The 21,692-nt window shown below is 51.1% G+C and overlaps 1 protein-coding gene across 1 annotated transcript; it reads right to left on the reverse strand.

Annotated features, from left to right (window-relative positions):
* Window positions 1-1,611: 1,611 nt before the first annotated feature.
* Window positions 1,612-21,293, reverse strand: LHX2 (LIM homeobox 2). Its single transcript, XM_053563091.1, has 5 exons — window positions 21,141-21,293; window positions 19,464-19,666; window positions 18,192-18,595; window positions 12,553-12,758; window positions 1,612-2,586 (listed from the first exon to the last, which is right to left on the reverse strand). The coding sequence occupies exons 1-5, from the start codon at window positions 21,258-21,260 to the stop codon at window positions 2,299-2,301; spliced, it is 1,221 nt and encodes a 406-aa protein (XP_053419066.1). The 5' UTR covers window positions 21,261-21,293; the 3' UTR covers window positions 1,612-2,298.
* Window positions 21,294-21,692: the final 399 nt, after the last annotated feature.

Consider the following 21,692-nt stretch of genomic DNA (forward strand, 5'->3'; position numbering starts at 1 on the left):
GAGTTAATAGGAAGGGGACCCAAAGGAGACCTTTGGGTGTAGAGAACATCCTATACCTCGATTGGGGTGGGAGTCGCATTTGGAAAACATTAATCAAACTGTTCATTTCAGATGTGTGCATATTATAAAAGTTTACACAAAATTTATTGGGCTCCCGTTATTGCCAGACATTAAATAGCATTAACAACAATAGTGTTGCGTATGGTGTATGTGTGCATGAACATGAGCACATACTTTGCTTTAAAAAAAAAAAAAAAACATTTCCGAAAGTGAGTCAGTTTGTGCTTGAAACACTCTTAGCTCGTTCCTGCCCACTCCTTCCCTCCACTGGGTCCCAACCATCATAGCCCAGGGAGGAGGGGAAAGAGACCAGTCCTGGGCTGGACAGCTCCCCTGCCCCATCCCGCTTGGTTCTTCTCTTTTCCAGGTGGCTGTGATTTTCCCTCTGGATTTTCACATTGGTGGACCACTAGGGTAGCATCGTGGTGGGTAACTACTAGCATCCAGTGAAGCTGGGTGGAGCTCTCTGCAGCAGAGCTTGGAGCAAGAAATAAGGGGTGTCAGATGTTGAGTGGACAGACATCATACCTGTTTGATGCATTCCAAGATGCCAGGAAATCCCTGGATACACACATGCCCGCTCTTCACCTGCAAAATCTCATGTGTCACCTGTCATTCAGTAAAATGCACAGAGCCCTTCCTATATGCCAGGCCTTCTGCTGGGCCTTTGACACATTTTACTTGACCCCCACTACAACTGCCATGTAAGGGTCATTATCTTCATCTGACAGCTGAGGAAATCGATGCCCAAAGAGGTAAAATTATTTCCCTCAATCCACACTGCTCAACAGTAGGAATTCCAACCTCATATGGCTTGGCTCCAGGGGTGTCCAACCTGCAGCCCATGGGCTGCATGCCTATTGTTTGAGGCCTGTTTTGTTTACCTGTGGCATCAGAAATCATGAAAACTATGCATGGACTTTATTGTTGCTCATCTTTTGTTAGTGTTTGTGAATTTAACACTTGACCCAAGACAGTTGTTCTTCCAATATACAGCAGAAAAAAAAGAAAGTTGGACACCTCTGCAAACTCCATCCTCGCTGAGTGTGTTTTTATTCTGGGTTCCCTGGTTTTCCTGAGGTTCCCTGAAGCTTTTGTAAAGGAACTAAGTATATTTGCTTTTGCCCTCTTGGGAGATTTTAAAATTTTGTGTCCTTAGGAAAACTGGAGCTTGAGCTGCCCTTTGGTTACAGCATTTATTCTCTTGCAGGGAAAAGCTACAGGTTTCTCAGGAGGGACTCCCTCAGTGCCTGACACAACTTCCAGTGCAGCCAGGAGCAGAAAAGACAGGGTGAGAGCTTTTGACCTCCGGATTGCAAGCATCTAGCAACCATGCTTATTGAGTATTTGAAAGAACAAATGAATGAATGAATGATACAGTTTTCATATCTTCCACTTGAGCTCGTATCACACCAAGAGACACAAGTGTCTCTCTTGTCTGTCTCTGTCACCACTCTGGACTGGTTGAGAGCAGGGACTGTCTCTCTACCTCTGGATACCAACAACCAGACCAAAGCCCAGCACAAAAAAAAGGGCCCTACCCGTATTTGATAAATAAGTGAAGACCCTAGAATTTACCTCTAGGCTTCAATAAACTCTCAATTCTCATGAATTTCATACCCAACTAAATGGCGGGTAGTAGTTTCGATAAGTGGTTTTATTACTGGTTAGATTTTACAAATTTGATATTCGAACAGACTTCCACCTTAAAATTCTAAAACAACAAAACGACCGTTGGAGGGGGTTTGATTTTTCCTTTTTTTTTTTCCTTTTTTTTTCTTTTTAGGACTATTCAAAGTAACAAACTTTTTTTTGTTGTTTTTTGTTTTTTACATTTTTGCTCTGGTCATAAATATACAGAGAGAAAAAGAGGGAGAGAAAAATGAACGAGTCATCCAAAGTATGGAGATAAAACAGTATTCCTAAGGCACGTGGCAGTCTTTGAAAATACAGAAGCTCTAGCCAACTTAAATTATTTTGTTGTTTTTCCTCGCTCAGTCCACAAAACTGTACAGTGACACAAATGTTGTGTTGCAGATAGGTCTTCCAAGTACTTCCTCAGTCCACACCGCTGCATTAGCCTGACACGCAATTATTTTTTTTCCTCTGTTTCCAGGCGAGATCCTAAAATGTGGTTAGTTAGTTGCTCAAAGCCTCTATTTTAAAATACACTTGGAATTCAACTAAAGATAATTTCTTTTTTAAAGAAATTGTGGGGCGGGAAGGGAGCGCGAGTCATTAGAAAAGGTTGGTAAGAGTCGTTTGTGAGGGGCTGTGAGGCTCATGGCCCTCCAGGTTGCCAGGCACAGAAGTTAAGACGGACGTCACAGTCGGCAGGGTGGGGCTAGTCAAGTCTGTGAGGGTGGTGGGCGTGCTGGAGGGGCTGAGCGAGGCGTTGGAGAGCTCGGAGGCTGGGCCTGAGGGCGTCCCAGTCTGCAGCGCTGTGTCCGCCGACTTGTCCACGCCAGTGTTTTCCTGCCGTAAGAGGTTGCGCCTGAACTTGGCTCGGGCGTTCTGAAACCAGACCTGCAGCAGGGAAAACAGGGAGGGGCTGGTTAGGGAAAAGCGGCCAGAGCCTTCCTGGCCGACTGACTGCTTAACTCTGTGCTCTGTTCTTTCTGAGAGATGCTAAGCCGAGTTTTTGCTGAGAGGAGTCCAAACATCAGACTGTCACTATTTCTCTCTTAATAAAATAAGAATTGTACTTTTTCTAATAGGTGTTTCTCTTTCTGTGAGGGGGTTCCAGAGCTGAGCTGTTGTCTCCAGTATCATAGCCATTTGCCATATGTGGCTTTAGAGTGCTCAAAAGGGCACCAGCCCCAAAGGCTACTGGTCCGCAGGTGAAAACACACAATGGATTGGAAGGCTCAGAATGAAAAAAACAGTCTCCATGATAATTGGTATATTGATTGCATGTCAAAATGATAACAGTTTAGCTATCGTGGATTAAGCAAAATATATTATTAACATTAATTTTTCTTTTTACTTCTTCAATGTGGCTATCAGAAGATTTAAAATTTAAAATTACATGTTTGGCTCACATTGCATTTCTATTGGACACATCAAACACACACACACACCCCAGACAAATCTTGATGATTTTTCATCATAGTTGTTTGAGACTTTTTTTTTCTTGGCAGTCACCTTTCAGTAGACAATAGGTCCCACACGTTCTGGTTGGTACAATTTTTCAAATATTTCATAGTCAGTAAATCTGGGAAATACAAGGATGGTATAAACACCACTTGGGAATTCAGCAATTATAATGAGTAACTAGAAGGAAGAAAAAAGACCCTGATCCTATTCCCCACCATCAGCTGGAGAAGCCACCAGGCATCCCAGGGCGCTGGGTCTCGGGGCAGAGGTGGGCAGAGTGGAAACAGCTGCCAGATTAAAGAGAGGCCCGGGAGGTTTCAACAAGCAGATTCCCTCTCCCAGCCTGCCACATCCCCGCATCCGGTGGGGCCAGGCACAGACTTGGAAGTGAGCATGGTGTGAAAAGAACGTCAAAGAGAGAATATGGGTTTACTTTCATTTTTTTCCATGGGCACAAACATTTGCACACATCACACCCCTACCTTTGCACACATGCCTGTACACATTCAGGAAGACACACAGAGACAGTCTTACATAGCCGCTCCCTAAGTGCACCCACCCATCTCACTGCACAAACACGGAGACCCCACTGTACCCAAAGGTCCATGAGGTACTTCGGGAAAGGCCCAGCAAGCCAAGCCACAGTAGAGGTGCTTGTACCTCCCAAATAAAAAAGCTTGGAAGGCAGGGCCCCTTCACTTCCCTTTACGTGCGGGAAACACCCGCCAGAAGCCTCCCCATAAAACAAAAGGCCCTGGGGAATTCTACAGATTCTGGGGTGTCCAGTTGCATATTTCCAGATGTGCCTACATCTGCCTGTCTTCCCAGTGTCTCATGCAGGGATGGGAAGGGCCGACTCTTGGCCTCACCCTCCCCTTGGGACCACCCAATTGCAAGGGCCTGTGGCCTCAAAACCCCTTTTCTGGTGACCTGACAATTTGGGTTCAATTAAAAGCACATCCGGAAAAGCCTTGGCTGTATGGAGTGGGACATGGACCCTGTAAAGTGGGGAAGCTAAGCTCCCTCCTCAGATGCTGGATCTTCCCAGGAAGAAAGCACACTTTTCCTGGCTCTCTGCCCAAAGGAAGCCAATCAGCCCTTCTGGAGGCTTACAATAAGTACAGTGCTTCTAAGACCACCCTTGATATGCTCTTCTTGGGGTAGGAACTCCTTCCCTACCCAGCCTACAGAAATGTGCAGGGGTGAGACAGTGTCCCTGTGGTTTAGGGAATGGATAATGGAGAAGATAGGTGGGAAAAGCCCTTAGAAGTCCTCATAGAGAAGTGACTTCTTCAAAGTCACATGCAGATTGGGGACAAGAAGGCCCAAGTCCTGATGCCACTTGGTTGCCACTGTCCTGGCCTGTATGTGTGTGAGCTCTAAGCCCGCCTATGTGTTTGACTCCAAGCAGCAGCTTGGAGCCAGGAGGCACAGGGGCGGTGCTTTGCTCAATGCTCATTTGCTCATCCACCAGGAGCTCCAAGACTTCAGGAAGGGCTGGGACTGCTTAGCTGCTGGCTGTTTGCTGCTTCTCAGACATTGCCCCAACAGTGGGTTCATAAACAATGACACCATCTTCCACAATTAATCTTCTCTGCTTTACCAGATCTAAGGCACTGGGAATCTAGTGGATGTAAAATTCAACAACTTAACTAAAAGCTAGGCTGTTCTACTGTTGTATAGTGAATTTCTTTTTTGTGTGTGTGTGTGTGTGTGTGTGTGTGTGTTTGAGACAGAGTCTGTGTCGCCCAGGCTAGTATGCCACAGTGTTGGCCTAGCTCACTGCAACCTCAAACTTCTGGGGTTGACCAATCCTTCTGCCTCAGCCTCCTGAGTAGATGGGACTACAGGCACCCACCATCATGCCAGGCTAATTTTTTTTCTATTTTTAGTAGACACAGGGTCTCACTCTTGCTCAGGCGGGTCTCAAACTCCAAACTGAGCTTGAGTGATCCTCCAACCTCGGCCTCCAGCATGCTAGGATTAGAGGCATAAACCACTGCACCCAGCCATTGGGCTTATTTTTCACCTTAAGGCAGGGCTTCACCAGAATTCTCTCCAAAGTATTTAGAAAAGCCCCCCCCCCGAGGTTGTTGGGGGCAAGAACCCTGTCTATGCCATCTTCATGAGGACCTGATAGAGACTGACGAAGGTTAAGAATCAGTAATCTGTGCTGAGTCAATAATAACAACTGGCAAGTACATCCCTCAACTAGGATCCAGGTACCACGCCATCCTCTAACATGCAGTCACAGGTCAGTCCCATGATAAGCCTAGGTGGGTAAGTGGGTTCCATTATTATCCCCATTATATAGATTAAATAACCAGAGAGATGAAGTCACTTGCCAAAGATCAAACAGAGGACAAACTGAGATTGGAATCCAGGACTGTTTATCATAAAAAGTCCATGCTCAGGCTGAGTATGGTAGCTCATGACTATAATCCTAGTACTTTGGGAGGCCAAGGCAGGGGGATTACTTGAGGCTAGGAATTTGAGACCAGCCTGGGTAACATAGCAAGATCTCATCTCTATGAAAAATCAAAAAATTATTCCTGTAGTCCTAACTACTTGGGAGGCTAAAGCAGAAGGTTATAGTGAGCTATGATTGCACCTCTGCATTCTAGCCAGGGAGAGAGAGTAAGACCCTGTCTCTCTTTTTTTTGTGTGTGTGTACAGACAGAGTCTCACTGTACTGCCCTCGGGTAGAGTGCTGTGGCCTCACCCGGCTCACAGCAACCTCCAACTCCTGGACTTAAGCGATTCTCTTGCCTCAGCCTCCCAAACAGCTGGGACCACAGGCGCCCGCCACAACGCCCGGCTATTTTTTTGTTGTTGTTGCAGTTTGGCCGGGGCTGGGTTTGAACCCGCCACCCTCGGCATATGGGGCCGGCGCCCGACTCACTGAGCCACAGGTGCCGCCCCAAGACCCTGTCTCTTTAAAAAGAAAAAACCAAGTCTATGCTCTCCCTACCACATGATCCTGAATGAGGCAGCAAGTGAATGAATTAACAATTGAGTTAATAAACAGAGAAGCACCATAGGGCAGTGGAAAGAGCTCTGGATGTAGTTCCCAGCCATAGTTCTGCCAATGACTAGCCAGGTAACCCTGAGTAGTCCCTTAAGTCTGGGCCTGCCTTCCACTTGTACAAGAGGGTTAGACTATACCACGTGGTCTCTATGACCTCTTAGGGCTCTAACAGGCTGGACTTCTAGGGAAGCCACAAGAACAAAGCAATGATTTGTCCCACCTACCCACCTTCTTCAACTGACAGCTCTCTCTTTTCTTGTATATGTGGGACAACCAGTCCAAGTTCAGGCATAGACTCCTCAGGACACAATTAATGCCAGGCCATAAGTGTCTCAGCCTAGAGCACAGTGGATCCCCCAGGAATCCTGCGGGGATACAGAAGCGTACATTGTCCCTCCTTAGGTACCAATAGGTCCTGAGAGTTGTGTTTGGCTTTGCAAATCCTCTTCCCCAGAATTCTTTCATCAAGAAGACCAGAAGGGCCAGTGGGAAACTCACTGTGCCCCTGCAGATTCTCTCCCAGGACACTAAGGAAATCAGCCAGAAGATGAAAGCTTCATGCCCAAAAGTGTCCATGATGGCATTTTTTATAACATCAATCTAACAGCTGTAACCAAAGTGTCCAACCAGACAGAGCAAGTGGAAGTCAGGACCCAGCCATTTCATGAAGCCACAGGGGAGATGTCTTATGATGACTGATGAACAAAAACTATGTCCTCTGGTATTACAACTTCATAATGAAAATAATAGTGATGAATACTATTTACTCACTAGGTGCCAGGCATTTTCAAGTCAAAGTTGAATACATTTTACCTGTTAACTCCTTTAGTCTTTATAATAATACTATGAAGTAGACACTAACATTATTGCTGGTTTATAGGCATGGAGACCGAGGCACAGCCAATAAGAGGTGGACCTGAGATGTGAATCCTGGCAGGCCGGGTCCATACCCTACCTCTAAACCACACCATTGAATTATCAGGTTCCTGTGTTCTAATATAGGTAAGGGTTTTCTTTTTTTAATTTTCCAATTTTTCTAAACTGTGTGTATGGTGGTTCTATTATTTTATAAACCTGTTTAAAGCATAATTTAAAGCACCAAAAATAGGCCAAAAAAAAAAAATGTTCTAAATTCTAAACTAGAAGTCAAGAACCCTTAGTTCAAGTCCCTGGCCTGCAACTACTTTGCTGTGGGGCCTTGGGAATGTCACTATACCTCTCTGGGCCTCTGTTTCCTCTCCTCTGAAATGAGAGATTCAGGCCAAATTATTTGTGAAACTCCATCCAACTTAGACTGTCCATGACTAGATGGGACACTTCCCACACTCCTCTGCAAACAACAGGCAAGACAGTGACCATTTTACAGATGGGGAAACTGAGGCCCAAAGAAATGAACAGACTTACCCTAGCTTAAACCTCATCTCCTTCTCAGGGAAGCCTTCCCTAACTACCTCCTTCAGGAGATCAGGTCCCTGTCTTACACACTCTCGTTGTACCCCTTACTCCTTGCTAGCACTTCTTCAATTTTTTTTTTCAAATAAAATAAAAATTAAAAATAAGACTTAAATAAGAGTTTATGACTAAATAAAATTAGAAAAATGTTAGATGAGACATTGAATCTCTTCAAGATTTCTCAGAGTCTGCATCAATGTTAATATACTCTGACCTCCAAGAGAAAGACAGTTAATCTTTTTTTTTGAGACAGAGCCTCAAGTTGTCGCCCTGGGTATAGAGTGCAGTGGCATCACAGCTCACAGCAACTTCCAACTCCTGGGCTCAAGTGATTCTCCTGCCTCCACCTCCCAAGTAGCTGGGACTACAGGCGCCCGCCACAACGCCCGGCTATTTTTTGGTTGCAGCTGCCATTGTTGTTTGGCGGGCCCGGGCTGGATTCGAACCCTCCAGCTCAGGTGTATGTGGCTGGCGCCTTAGCTGCTTGAGTCACTTCATAAACTTATTTGGTCCTAGAATCATTTATTATATATGCATTACATTATATATTCAAATACTATGAAATATTGCAAACATGCATAAAAATAAAGAGATTAATCTTATCATCACTTCCAGTGTTTAGACCCCACCTCACGTCCTCTCGGTTGTGGAGTCTTGTTCAGTCACTATCTTATTCTCCACTGAGTCCTCAGAGCCTCAGCCCCACCCTGCGCATAGAAGGTCAGTGTATTTGTCTAATAAGTGAGTGGCCAAAGGAAGCTAGGGTTCTATTTCCTGGATTCTCGCACAGGTTGATGGCAACTAACCAGTCACCTGAAGAATGTTTTTTAAACTCTTGGTGGTTAAAATGTATTTTCCTACAAAGTCACACTGGGAATCCATAGGGAGAATTTCACCCACCCAAGTCATCCACCTATTCACCCCCTTCCTGCAGCCCAGGGCATCTGTGCACTGAGGAATTATCTCCACACTCTGTCCAAGGGGCCATTGTCTCCCAGTCACCTTGCCCACCAATGGAGCGTGAGTACTGTGGTCATCGTGCTGCTGATGCCAACAAATTTGAGCACCTTCTAGGTCATGAGAGCTTTACTGCAGCCTTCTGCTTTCCCACCAAGACATGGAATCAATCGCCTACACCTTCCCACTGCACTGCTACCTTCTGCAGCTGGATTGGAGGGGTATAAAAAACACAATCCCTATGTTGTGTGATGTTGCAAAGAACTTTGGAATCAGATCAATCTGGGCTGCTTGACTCCTGGTTTCCTCACTTATTAACTGTGAGACTCAGGGCAAGGCTCCTAGACTCTTGGAACTTCTGTTTCCTCATCTGCAAAATGAAGATAATCCCATTTGTAACATGTGCAAATGAAGCTGGGAGACTGAACTGTGCTGTGTAAATGTGCGTGTGAGATTAGCATGCAGTGAGTCCCTAATAAAGACTTAGTACGTTACACTTTGTGCCACTCATTTACTCTGTGCAAGTACCCAGTAAAGCTAAGTAATGTCAGCCTCATTTTACAGCTGAGGCCACTGAGGCTCACAAAGATTAAGTCACTCACTCCAGGACGGTTCAGTGAGTAAGTGGGAGAGCTAAGTTTAGACTTCCCATCAGCCAACTTCAAATTTCAACAGAGATGTCGCACCCCAGGCCTCCATGTATGTGGTACTCATGCATTACAAGCTCAGTAATAGCCTAGAACACCCCCATACACATTCACACACTGACTACACAGCACCTATTTCTGGGAACATAGCTCAATTTCAGGTCTGCCCTGCAGCCTGTCTCTGAAGGGTTGAGGTGTATCCCAACTTTGGGGAGGAAAACATAACACCCAAGGCCTTGGACCATTAAGCTGGTGTAGCTAAGCCACGTGGGACTGTTTAATGAACACCACTATGTGCTAGCAGGAGCCTTGGCTGTTATTATCCCCATTTCACAGAGAAAAATTCAGATTCAGAGAGGAGAAATTAAAGCTCCAAATCACACGGCTGATAAGGCAGAGGATTAGAACCAGTCTGTTACATTCCAGAGCCATGTCGCCACCACCTGCCTTGCCCAACATGCTCCCATCCTATATCCTTCAGATGTCCCATCAGCAGTCAGGGCATCCCAAAGAAAACCCTACCCTACTGATGCCTGTCTTCTGTAACTGAAGCAAATCACATCATTTTACTAGGTCTTAAGTGTCTCATCTGAGAAACGGGCAGAACATTAAGGTAAAAAAAGACTAAGTGGCTGGAAAGATAATGCTTTGTAAACTGCTGCATAATCATGAAAAGGTCTGTTGTTGGGGAATATTAAGGATTTGTGCAGGAGATTTGGAGGTCTGAGAAGAAGGGAGAACATTATGACCCACTCCAAACATATAAACCCTAAGTGATACTCTCAGAGACAGTCAGTGCTGGGTTGGCTCTGAGTAGAAAGATCAGACAAGCCAGATTTGGATCCACCTCTGCAATTTACTAGCAAAGTGTAACTGTGGGCAAGTGGAAATCTTTTGGGCCTGTTCTCATCTGTACAGTGGGGGAAGAGGAATTTGTGATGCCTGGCATATAGGGTGGTTGGTCCCTCCTCTGGGCTCCCTCTGTATCTTCCCCAACTGTTCACATTGTAGGGAAACTGCCTGTATGTAAGTCTGCCTTTATGCCTAATAGGTGTATTTCTTCCGGGCCAGGATTGTGGTTTATTCATCTCTGGGGCCTCAGGGGTCTGATGCCAATAGATATTTAATCAGATAAGAGAAGGAGAGAGAAGCCGGGTATTGTGGCGGGCGCCTGTAATCCCAGCTACTCGGGAGGTTGAGGCAAGAGAATCGCCTAAGCCCAAGAGCTGGAGGTTGCTGTGAGCTGTGATGCCACAGCACTCTACCAAGGGTGATAAAGTGAGACTCTATCTCAAAACAAAAAAAAAAAGGGAGAGAGAGAGAAGGAGAGATAACTATCCTGAAAAACTGATTTGTTCCTAAGTGAAGGAACCAAGCCTCCTGCATCACCAAGGCCAGCAGAGGCTGGCAGTTCACTGACAGTCACACTCAACTATAGGTGCTTCCTCTTTATCTCATCCACTCTGGATAACTGTGACAGGTATGTGCCCTAATGGTGACCTTTTTACAGATGAGAAATCTATGGTTCAGAGATGGTAAGTGACTTGTTCAAAACGCACAGCCACTGAACCCAGCTCTGCCCAGCTTCATACCCATGGTATCCGTTCAGAATGCACCCGCCACATTCCATAGGGCATCTCCTGACCAGAGAGAAGGCAGAGACCTGAGTCCTCAGTCGGAACTCATCCAGGGGTGAAGGGAGGGGGTGCCAAGGAGGGTGCCCAACCTGACCCCAAGAAGGTAAAGTCTGAAGAAAGCAGACCTGGGGGACCAGAGACCCAGATGGGCGCAGCAATGTCCGCCACCCCCTTAGAAGCCCAGGCCACTGGGACTAGAAGCAGCCTGCAAACGCAGGAGCGGGAGGGGCGGGCCCAAAGAGGCGCATCAGCATCCCATTGGCCGCCCCTCGCTTCCATCGGCTGTCACCCAGTCCTCGGAGCGACCGCTGCCGAGCTCTGCCCTGACTACAGGCAGCGCTGGCTGCAGGACCAAGAAAGCCTGGGGCCAGTGCTCCCAGCTCGCAGGGCATCTGCACGCCCACCTTAGAGCCCCAACCCGCTCCACAAAAGGCCTCCCCCCACCTTTCCAGACTCACAGGAACGTCCTTAGGGTGGCTGCGCATACCTTCCTCCCTGCGTGTCACCCTCTCGATGTCACCTCCCAGGCCTCAGTTTCTGAGACCTGCGGCTGGATGGTGGGTCAGGCTGGCCTAGACCCGAATCCCTGTACCTCCCCTTCTGCTGCGAGACCATGTCAGGTCACTTCATCCCTTGGTTTCCTTATGTAAAACTGTCCATCGCTATCACTACAAGCACACGTCCTGAAGAATGAACTGGTTAAACTTGCTATAAACGGAGGTATTCTCCTGCCTTATCTTTGTACGGATTAGTAGAATAATTGTTCAAACTAGTTAATAATGCCAGCTAATTAATCGAGCTAATGTTATTACCAGCTACCATCCACTGAGCGGTTCAGTGTCCACTACTGCCTTAGACACTCTAAGTGGCTCCTCCAATAACCCTGTGGTATAAATTTCTTGTGTCCATTTCATATATGAGAAAACTGAGGCTCCAAAATGTTCAGTGACCTGTGTAGGACCATGAAATGAAAAAGAGGAAGAGCTGAAGGTTTGAGAATTTTGGGCCCAAGGCTCTGCCACAAGTTTGGGTCATGCAAAAGCCTGGAACACCACCTAGACTGGGGGTTGTTAACATATTTTTCAGGGTCAAGGAAATCTGGTAAAGTCCTGGATCCTCTCTTTGAAGAAAGCGCCCTCACACACAAGTGCAATTCCGGTCATTTTCACAGGCATCCAGCCACCTTCCCAAGGCCCCAGGAGCAGACCCATCAAGCAGCCAAGAAATTGCCCTCATACCCCCCACCAGCAAATCTTGTTTCTGGGAGACAGAAGATAAATCTAGAGGAACGACTCAGACAGAAAGGAGAGACACAACAGTGACTGAGCAGGAACCAGCACTAGCCACCGGGGAGGAGAGGTGAAGGGGTGGGGCCTGTAGATTTACCTGCAATGTTCGAACTTTTACAATATGAACATAACTATCACTTGAGCAATAAAAATAACCAGGAATTGTTTACAAGAGAGAGTATGGAGACAAAGAGGATGGACGGACAGAAAAACGGAGAGGAAAAATGGAAAAAGACCTAAAGTTAGGGGGTGGGGAGGCTAGAGAGAGACTGAAGAGATGGAGAAAGAATAAGCAAGTCAGAGGCAGAGGGTGGAAAGTCCTTCCATGGTCCACGGCCTGCCGCCAGCCCGTGCTGGACGTCCGCACCCCGCCCCCAGCCGCTCACCTGGAGGACCCGCTTGGTGAGGCCAGTCTTTTGCGCGAGCTGCTTCAAGTCCTTGGCGTCGGGGTTGTGGTTAATGGCAAAGTAAGACTTCATGGTCCGAAGCTGGTGGTGCTTGAAGGAGGTGCGCATGCGCTTCGTCTTCTGGCTGCTCGGATAGGGCTGGTCGCGGTCCAGGTGCTCTGCGTCGTTCTCATTGCAGCTCAGCGCTTATGGAGGAGATGAGACCACAGGTGAACTCCCCACCGGCCCCCTACACACACATCAAGTCCACGCCCACCCCACCGCCATAATCACCACACTGCATGCAGGCACCACGCTGAAATGGGGACATTATCCCCATTTTATAGATGGAGAAACTGAGGCTGGGATGGAGTGATCTGCCCAAGATCACTCAGCTAAGAAGTGCAAAATTCAATCTCAGCTCTGGGAGAATCCAAAAGCTATTCTGAGCCATCATATTACAACAAAGCCAACAGCAACAATACTATTATACAACTTGTTGATGGCTGACCAGACTTCAGATGATGCATGCTAAAGGGCTCTACATGAACACTGTCATTGGGTCCTTAAAACAACCCTGTGAGCCAGGAGTTACTTCACTATTTTTGCAGATGTTGAAACTGAGGCTCAGGAAGGGGAGGGAGGGACTGACTTGAGTGTGGACACAGCAGCACAAGGTCTTGGGGCTGGCACTCTCCAGGCTCCCCTTGCAGGGTCTGGGACTGGCACCTAGAAGTTGCTAACAGACTCGCTTTCATTTCACCCTCATCAGTTCCCACACTCAAAAGTACTAGAATGACCCCTGTGGCTCTGGCACTGGCCTGGAAGGTCTGAAATTGCATCTGTAGCTTAATCCTCACCACTGCCCTGTGTGCAGTTTCCCAGTTTTACCAATGGAGCAAACCAGGCTCTGGCAAGGTAAGCACTTTGCGGTAGTCCCAAAGAGAGTGTCAGAGGTCTAATTGCAAAGGGAAAGAAGTTGGAGGAAAAAATTAACATGTACTAGACAACTATGGTATGCCTTTGGTTTTATATATGTCACTGTATATAACTATGATGGGTGGCCACTACTGTTCCTGTTAGAGATGTTGAACATTAAGGGAAATGTGCTAGGTACTGGCCACACCACCAGTACCTTGCTGAGCCCAAATTCAACACTGGTCCTCCCTGTTTCCCTGAATTATACCACAAAAAGAGAAGGCAGCCTGTCCCCATCCAGAAGGGTCCCTGGGCTGAGGCTTGGCTGCCAATGACAGAATGGCATGGAGTTAGGGGGTATGGAGTGAAAACTTCAGGCATCAAAAAGTTGTTCAGCAATCTTGCAGCTAATAGGACCATGCAGAATCCCTTCTGAGATTCCCTCATCACGCCCAGAGCCATCCTAAACTTAAGGTCTTGCCTTGGGGAAAGCCTCATGGGAGATGCAAATTGAGCCCCCCAAAAAACAGGGCATTAGGAAGATATCTTATACTCTACCACATGCCCATTAGAGTTGACAAATTTAGCAAATAAAAATACAAGTTGCCAGTTAAATATAAATTTTAGATAAACAGATAAATTTCTAGTATATCATGGGATACCTATAGTAAAAATGTGTCTGTTTAGCTAAAATTCAAATACTACATAAGATACACCTATACTAAAAATTTGCTGTTTATCTAAAATCTGAATATTACACTTACACTAAAGAATGTTACTGTTTATCTAAAATTCAAATATTGCATGGGATAAATTTATACTAAAAACGTATTTATTATTTACCCCAAATTCAAATTTAATTGAGTGTCTGCATTTTATCTGGCGACCCTACTTCGGAAGTACTGTTGTTCCTTCCTTGTTCTCTGGGTATCTTACCCCTCCCTGTACCCCAGCAGACAGAATAGCCCCTTGCAGAAAGAATCTGCAAGATACAAATCTTGCCCTTAACCTTGGAGCTGTTAGCTAGGGGCTACACCTCCAAAGGACCCCTTTCCCCAAGCATCTGGGTCCCCCAACCTTGTCCCCCACATTCCCATAGAGAGGACCCAGGGCAAAGAACAGGGGTCCAGCAATTTAAAGAGGATCAGAGGATGACTCCGAGCCCAATCCACGGGAATTGCGCTGAATCCGAGGTGAACAACCCTCTTCTTTCCCCTGGTCCCCAGCTCCACTGGGGGTGGGGCAAGCCTCCCCACCGGGGATCTCTGGGCCCATCCCTCCACCCAGCTCCCGTCTGGGCTTGGCTGCGGTTAATGAGCTCCGTGGGGACCCCGGCGCCCCTGTGAGCCCAAGGGACTTGCCCCGAGTGCCGCCTAGATGGGGGGAGGTGGTGCAGGAGAGGGAGACAGAGAGGGCAGAGAAAGGAGAAAAAGAGACAGAGGCAGAAAGAGAATGGAGAGAGAAAAGAGGGGGCTAGGGAGGGAAGATGGACAGAGTCAGGAAAAAAGAGGACAGACTGAGGAAAAGAAAACGTTGGAGACCCGGAGAAGGGGGGAGGGTGGAGAGAGAGCTAGGAAGACAGAAAGAAATAAGGAGAGACAGTGAAAGCCAAGGGGAAAGCGAGTTATGGAGGGAATGTGAGTGCAGGGTCCCAAGGACAGAATTGAATTCTAGGGCTTCAGGGTGCTGGGGTTCCTCCAGGGGAGGCCTTTACCGGCCGGAGAGTGAAGGAAAGGGGACAGGAAAGAAGCGGCGTGGAGGGAGGGAAGGAGCCGGCCCAAGGCAACTAGGCCGAGGCCGGCCTGAGGCGGGAGCAGGGGGCTACACCGGGAGGGAGGGTGGCGGGGCGGAGGCCGCTGGGCCAGCGTTTGGCGGGCGCCCCAGACCCCCTCATCACGCCCCCAGGGCCTGGGGCCGGGTCGAGATTCCCCAGGATCGGATCCGGGGAGGAGCGAGGGGCCGAGGGGAGGGGGAGGACCCGGGCTTTCTCTCTCTTTTTTTTTTTTTTCCTCTCAATTAGGCCGATTCAATGGAGCTAAAGAGCTCGTAAAATCATGAATAATTTACTCGTGATCTGTTATTAACCCATCGGGTTTCGAGCTCTTGTCGCTGGGACTGAACCTGTAATCAAATCTGACTTCGCCTCATTTTACTAAAGACGAGATTGTAGGTTCAATTGTCTAAATAATGGATTGGAATCAAATCAGTAATTACGCCGCCAGGCACACACACACAAAAAGCTGGGGCTGGGGAGGCCCGGGCGTCTGGCCGGTCCGCGCGGGACTCCAGCGGCCGCGGCGCGCAAACCCCAGCGCATAGTGCGCGGCCTGGGCCCCGCTCAGGCTCCGGCTGCGGTCGCAGAGCCCCCGGTCCGGGGCAACACGGCTCGGGGGTAGGAGCAGGTTTCAGTTCCGACTCCCGGCGGGACACCGGACCGCGCGCTCGGACCGAAGGGGCTGCGGGAAGAGGGCCGCTACACCCCCGCCCCGGAAGGACTTTCCGACCCTGCGGCCCTCTGCCCTTCCCGAAGCCAGGGGCTGGGCGCACCGACGGCGCCTCCTCCCCACTCTTCCCCAGCTCACTGTCCCTTAATGAGGCGACACCGCTCCTCGGCGGGACTGTCCCCAGAGCGAGGAACTTTGCAAAGGGGTCGGAGTGGGCTGGGCCCCTGGAGATGGGACACTTCCACAAACAAGCTGTGTCCTCACAGTCGGAAACTTGCACGCACACGCACACGCACACAGACACTTGCCCGCACACACCGCCCACGGTTGCACCTTCCACGGTCTCGCTTTCCAGTGCTAGCTGTCCCACGGCTCACATTGCAGCCTTCTCTCTCCCGCCAGTGCCGGAGGGGAGGGAGGAGGGAAGCCAGACGTGCGGACTCTTGGCTGGGCTGAGAGAGGCCCGGGAGGCCCCCTCTTTTCCCAGCCGAGTCTCAGGAACCCCGAATGAGTGAGCCGCATAGTCGCTACCGACGCAACCAACGCTGGTTCTCCCAGGACTGGGAGCCCCAGGCAAGGCCAGAGACGCACGCACGGGAACAGAGAAACAGGGAGGCAGATACAGATATGGAGACAGTGAGACAGGGGAACCCAGAGAGCAGAAAGGAAAAAAAGAAAAGAGTTGTGTCAAAGAGAAAATGAGATGGCTGGAGGGAGTGAGTGTCTTGTGCCAGCTCCCCTGAAACTCAGCTCCAGCCGCATCTGGCTGGGGAAGGCTGTGGCTGAGCAGCAAAAAGCACAAACCAATCCTTGCACCTTCTTCCCCCTTTCTGCACAATTCCAAACCTGGCCCAGAACAACACTGCTCCCAACCACCAGGTGCCCTAGTGCCAAGTCCTGTAGGCTGCCTCCAGTAGGAAACAGACCCTATTTGATAAATATAGTTTGGTTTGAGGCATGGACTGTGTTTAGTCTTTATTTTGGGGGTGGTGGGAGATGAGGAATGGAGAGCAGCATCTGTAGTAGTGCCTTCAAAAAAATTTAAATCCACTGCCACAAACGGGCCTATCAACCACTTCACCATTTACCAAACTAGGGGCTGCATTTTCCTCCCAGCTCTGCACACAGAGACACCCACCTCACATTCCCCTATCAATTTCGTTGGAGCAAACAGGGGACACCCCCACACACACCCACTCCCATTCCTAGTCAGCTCAGACTCCAAGATCAAAACAACCATTATTTTCCCCCACAGCCACGTTCTCCATACAGTCTTGAATTTGTTTTGGGCCCCCCCACACACACTTGTGCATTAGACTAAGGGGAAAAGGAAAAAGGAAACAAAATCTGTGAATCCGATTCTGTTGCAAACGAAAGAAAGAAAATAATAATTGTAAATAAATTCTAGTTCGGAAGCTCAGAGTCATAAACCTTTCCGGCCCAGCAGACATTGGGCAGATGTTGATGGTTCAATTTGTGGGGCCTCAGAACCATTGCAGCTGTCCTGAGCAGGGAGGGGGCAGAGCTCCTGCCGGAACAGACTGGGGTTCAAAATGCCGGAAGTGCCAAAGGAACCCCTCGTCCCACCCCCGCGCGAGGCCAGGCCTGCTCGGGTCTCAACCACTGGCGCCGGCTTCCGAGGGTTGCCGCTCTCACCCCGGAACCTCGGAGGAAAGAGCCCAGAAAAGCGGAGACCTGGCCTTGAGGGAGGATCGCGCCGGCACCGGGAGCGGCATCCTTAACTCAAAAGGCTCTGGAGCCGGAGTTCCCCAAGGGCCTGGGGACAATTCACTCCACCAAGCTGCAGGCCAGGCCAAGCTTAGCGCCCGGGGCCACCGCCAGCCTTTCTCCGGGGACCCTCGCCGCTCTGCCTTGCTCCTCGCCGACCCAGCTCCCCACCCTCAGCCAGGCCGCCCTCAGAGTTTGGTGTTGGCGCCACCTTCCTTTCTCTATTCCTGCACTTTCTGCCCACCAAAGCAGAGGAAAAGGCCCAAATCGAAAAGCTGCCTCCTAAAAACAATTTCTCAGCCACGAGGCCCATCACCCAAGAAAGCATACGGACCAATGCACCCTCTCCTCCCGGTGCAGCCGAGGGCGAGAGCCCGTGGGGCTAATATCACTCTTCCAGGCGGTCCGGTGCTTAGGACTGGGGAAGCTAAAGCCCAGAGTATCCCCTACAATAGGTCCAGCACACTGAGGTTTGCGCCCGCTCCTGGTGGCAGCTGCCGCGCACTTTCCCCCAACCCGACGGGGGCGCTCCGCGCGCCTTGCACTCACCAGCGTTGTAGGCCGCCAGATCCGTCCCGGGACCCGGGCTCTTGCGCTTCCTGGGCCGCCCCTTCTGCACAGTGCCCACGCCATTGTAGTAGGGAAGACCCAGCGGGTTAGCCCCCGCTGCGCCCAGCCCTGCGCTCTTGGCCGCAGCGGCTGCCGCCGCCGCCGCCGCCACATCGGCGTGATTGAAGTGCGCGGGGTACTCTCCTTGCAGTAGCGCCTCGAAGTGCAAGCGACAGTAGACCAGGCTGTCCTTCATGCCGAAGTGGTCGCCGGTGGTCAGCATCTTGTTACATGTGGTGCACGTGAAGCAATTGAGGTGATAAACCAAGTCCCGAGCGCGCATCACCATCTCCGAGGCCGAGATGCCCAGGTGGCACCGGGCACAGCGCTGCACAGAGAACCGCCTGTAGAGACCATGGAGGGTGGGGCTGTGGGGACACACGATGGGGTACCCCCCATTCCTCCTCCAGGTGCCGCTGTTGCCACTGGGGGCAATCCCCTCAGAAGGACAATCTGGCCTTCGCTTGGAGGATGAGGGGAAAGCAATCTAGATTTTGACCCAGGCCTAGTCCTAACCTAAAATATAGCTTCCCCTAACCATTTTCATGCCTATAAGGGCTTCTACTTAACCCAGAGCCTGAGTAAGCCCCAGGAAAGGCTGGGAGGGGGGGGTAGGCTTAGCCCTCCCCCACATTTATCCCTGCCCTCCAAACCAGGCCTGGGAATCCCACAGATTAGTGTAATTTGGAAGAAACACAGAGACAGGGAAAGAGCAAGAAATGAGAGAGAGAAAGAGACAATATATAAACAGATCCTAAAACCTAACCCTAAACCTGGAGAGAAAACAGAGAACTTGGAGCCTATTAGTGATTCCGGTTCTTTAATCCTAGCCAGCTTTCAGTCCCATCTCCCCAAAGACCCGGAAACACTCCCATTCCCCCAGCTCTCCCTCCTGCTCTTCTCCACACCAGCCTAGCCTGCCTAAGCTTGGAGATGCCTATTTCTATCCTCCCTGATTGGCCCAAGAAACTTCAGAGAGGGGGGTACAAGGATTCCAACCCACGCTTATGGTCTAAGCAAAGACTGCTTTTCTCTAGTCCCCACACTTGGCAGATCTTTCCAAGAGCTCCCCAAACTGCTGCTTCAAAGGTTGTCACCCAATTAACACTGGGTAGTGAAACTTCTCCTGGGACTAGAGGAAAAGGAGAGGGGCAGGACTGTGCCTGAGATGTCAGGAGGGTCTTGGGGCCGCGGGACCCTGGTGGGGGCTACCTGTAGTAGTCTTCCTTGCAGTAGATGCTGCCGTCCTTGCTGAAACAGGTGAGCTCCGACTCCAGGTTGAGCTTGCACTCGCAGCACTTGAGGCAGCGCATGTGCCACTGCTTGTCCACCGCCAGCAGGTAGTAGCGGTCCGAGATCTTGCCCCCGCAGCCTGCGCACAGCGCGGCGCGGTCACTGCTGATGGACGGCATGGTCTGCGAAGGGAGGGAGGCGGGAGACGGCAGCGCCCGCGTCAGCCTTCAGCCTGCCGCTGCTCTGAGAAACCCGCACCCGCCGTCCCCTCCGTGTCCCTGGCTTGCCCTGAACTCGGAGAGGACTGCCACGGCATGCGACAAGCTTCCCCCACCCCCAAAGACCCGTTTCCATTTCCCGGGGACTCAGAACCCAGGCCTGCCTGCCCTAACCAGCCAGGCCCAGGCTGGGCTCCTGGCCTAGATGGCTCTCCCGCCTTAACTTCTCCCGGTTTCTGTCTCTGTTGCCCTTTCCCCCCCAAATGCTATGCCTATGTTTAGGGGCAGTGGCCAGGACTGGGATTCCAGTAAAGCCTCCCAGAGCTTCCCCCAAACTGTTTCTTAAAGGAGCCACCAGGCTGTGCCTCGGAAAGGGGGTAAGGGGACCATTAAAAGTCACCCTCTACACAGACTCTTCTTCGGAGAGGCAGCAGAGTCCCAGGCCCCAAGCTCTAGCGATCTCTGGATCCTTAGGCCAAAGGTTTAGGCCAGGACAAGTCGGGCAACTTCTGGCTCCTCTGCCACACTGTCTGGGGCCCTCTTGAGTTCGGGGAGATGATGAATAGCGAACAGGGACACCCTCATAGTCTCTGGGTGCAGGACAGGTCCAACCCAAATCCTCCTCCCCTAACCAAACTGACAAGTCGAAAGATTTAGGCGAGGAAAAAGGGCTCAGAGGCCGAGAGGACACTAGGGCTGCGCTCTTGCTCTTGGAGGAGAGAAGCTTACCCCGTGCTCCCTACCGCCTGGGCCTGTAAAGGTCACTTCTGGGCCCGCAGTTTGTGCAGCGTCTGCTGGTCTGGCCCCGGGGGATGTCTTAGGCAAGGAACTGGCTATTTGAGGCTAGGGCGGAGGAGCCAGGTGTAAAGGGCCGGATGAAGTCTCCTTACGCGAGAGCCAGGCCGGAGCCTGAACTCCGAGCCCTGGCCTGGCCAAGCGACTGGGGGTGATAAACTAAAAGTACTAGCCCTGAAGGTTTGGGCCCCTGACGCCGCGCGAGGAAGGGATCCCCGCTTGCTGGAAGGCAAGCCATCCCAAGGCCGCCGAAGCCCCAGTGCTTCCGGGTGGTTCACCCTTCCCCGGCACCGCGGGCTGCGCCGGCAACCCCCAAAGCCGAGCGCTGGAGCAGAGCGTGGGGCTGCCGACCCAAGCGCCCGGCAAGGTAAGAAGAGAGCCGCTGGTGGGACTTCGCTTCCACTTCGGGAAAACCACTCTCCTCCTCCCTCGGAGTTTTCGGTTTCAACCGTGTTTTCCTTCTACGCCCCAGCAGCAGGGCTTTCCCCAGCCAGGAGCTAAGGGCCTCGCATCCTGTCCGAGGATCCCTCGCGCCCAGTCCCGGGCCGCACGAAGGACGCTCCCCAAACTTTGGGAAGCGGAGACGCCGACTGGCCCGGCCCTGTCCCAGCTCTAAGCCCGGACCCCACAGTCGCGCGCCTACCGTCTCTGTGTCGCCGCGGTCGATGGCGGAGCTGATGGCGGGAGCCTCGCTCTTGACCCTGCGGTCCATCTCGTCGATGACCCCGTGCACCTCGGGGCCCGACAGACTGTGGAACAGCATCGCGGCGGGACCGGCGGGGCCGGGGGCGCGGCTCCTCCGGGGGAGGGCTTGCCCCCCGCCTCAGCTGCCTGGCGCTCCCGGCGCTAACGGGCCCGGTGCATAGCCACCGCGGCCCCGGCCCCGCCCGAGCTCGGCTGCGCCCCCAGGCCGGGCTCCGGGCTCCGGGCGCCCGCGGGCCAGGACGCCTCCCGTCGAGGCGCGGGGGCAGCTACATCGCGGGGCGCCCGGGCAACGGCGCCAAAGCCAGGGTTACAAGGGCACCGGGCGGGGGGGGGGCGAGGAGCGGGAGACCAGGGCAGAGGTCGGCGCCCGCCACGGGCGCTTTCACGCTGAGGGCATAGCCTGCTCGACTTCGGCGCCCGGGGCGCAAAGCAGGGGCACAAACTCTGCCGGAGGCAGCGACGGCTAGGGGTTCACCCAAAAGCAGCCAGA

The sequence above is a fragment of the Nycticebus coucang genome, chromosome 2, assembly GCF_027406575.1.
Source record: "Nycticebus coucang isolate mNycCou1 chromosome 2, mNycCou1.pri, whole genome shotgun sequence".
NCBI classification, from domain to species: Eukaryota; Metazoa; Chordata; class Mammalia; order Primates; family Lorisidae; genus Nycticebus; species Nycticebus coucang.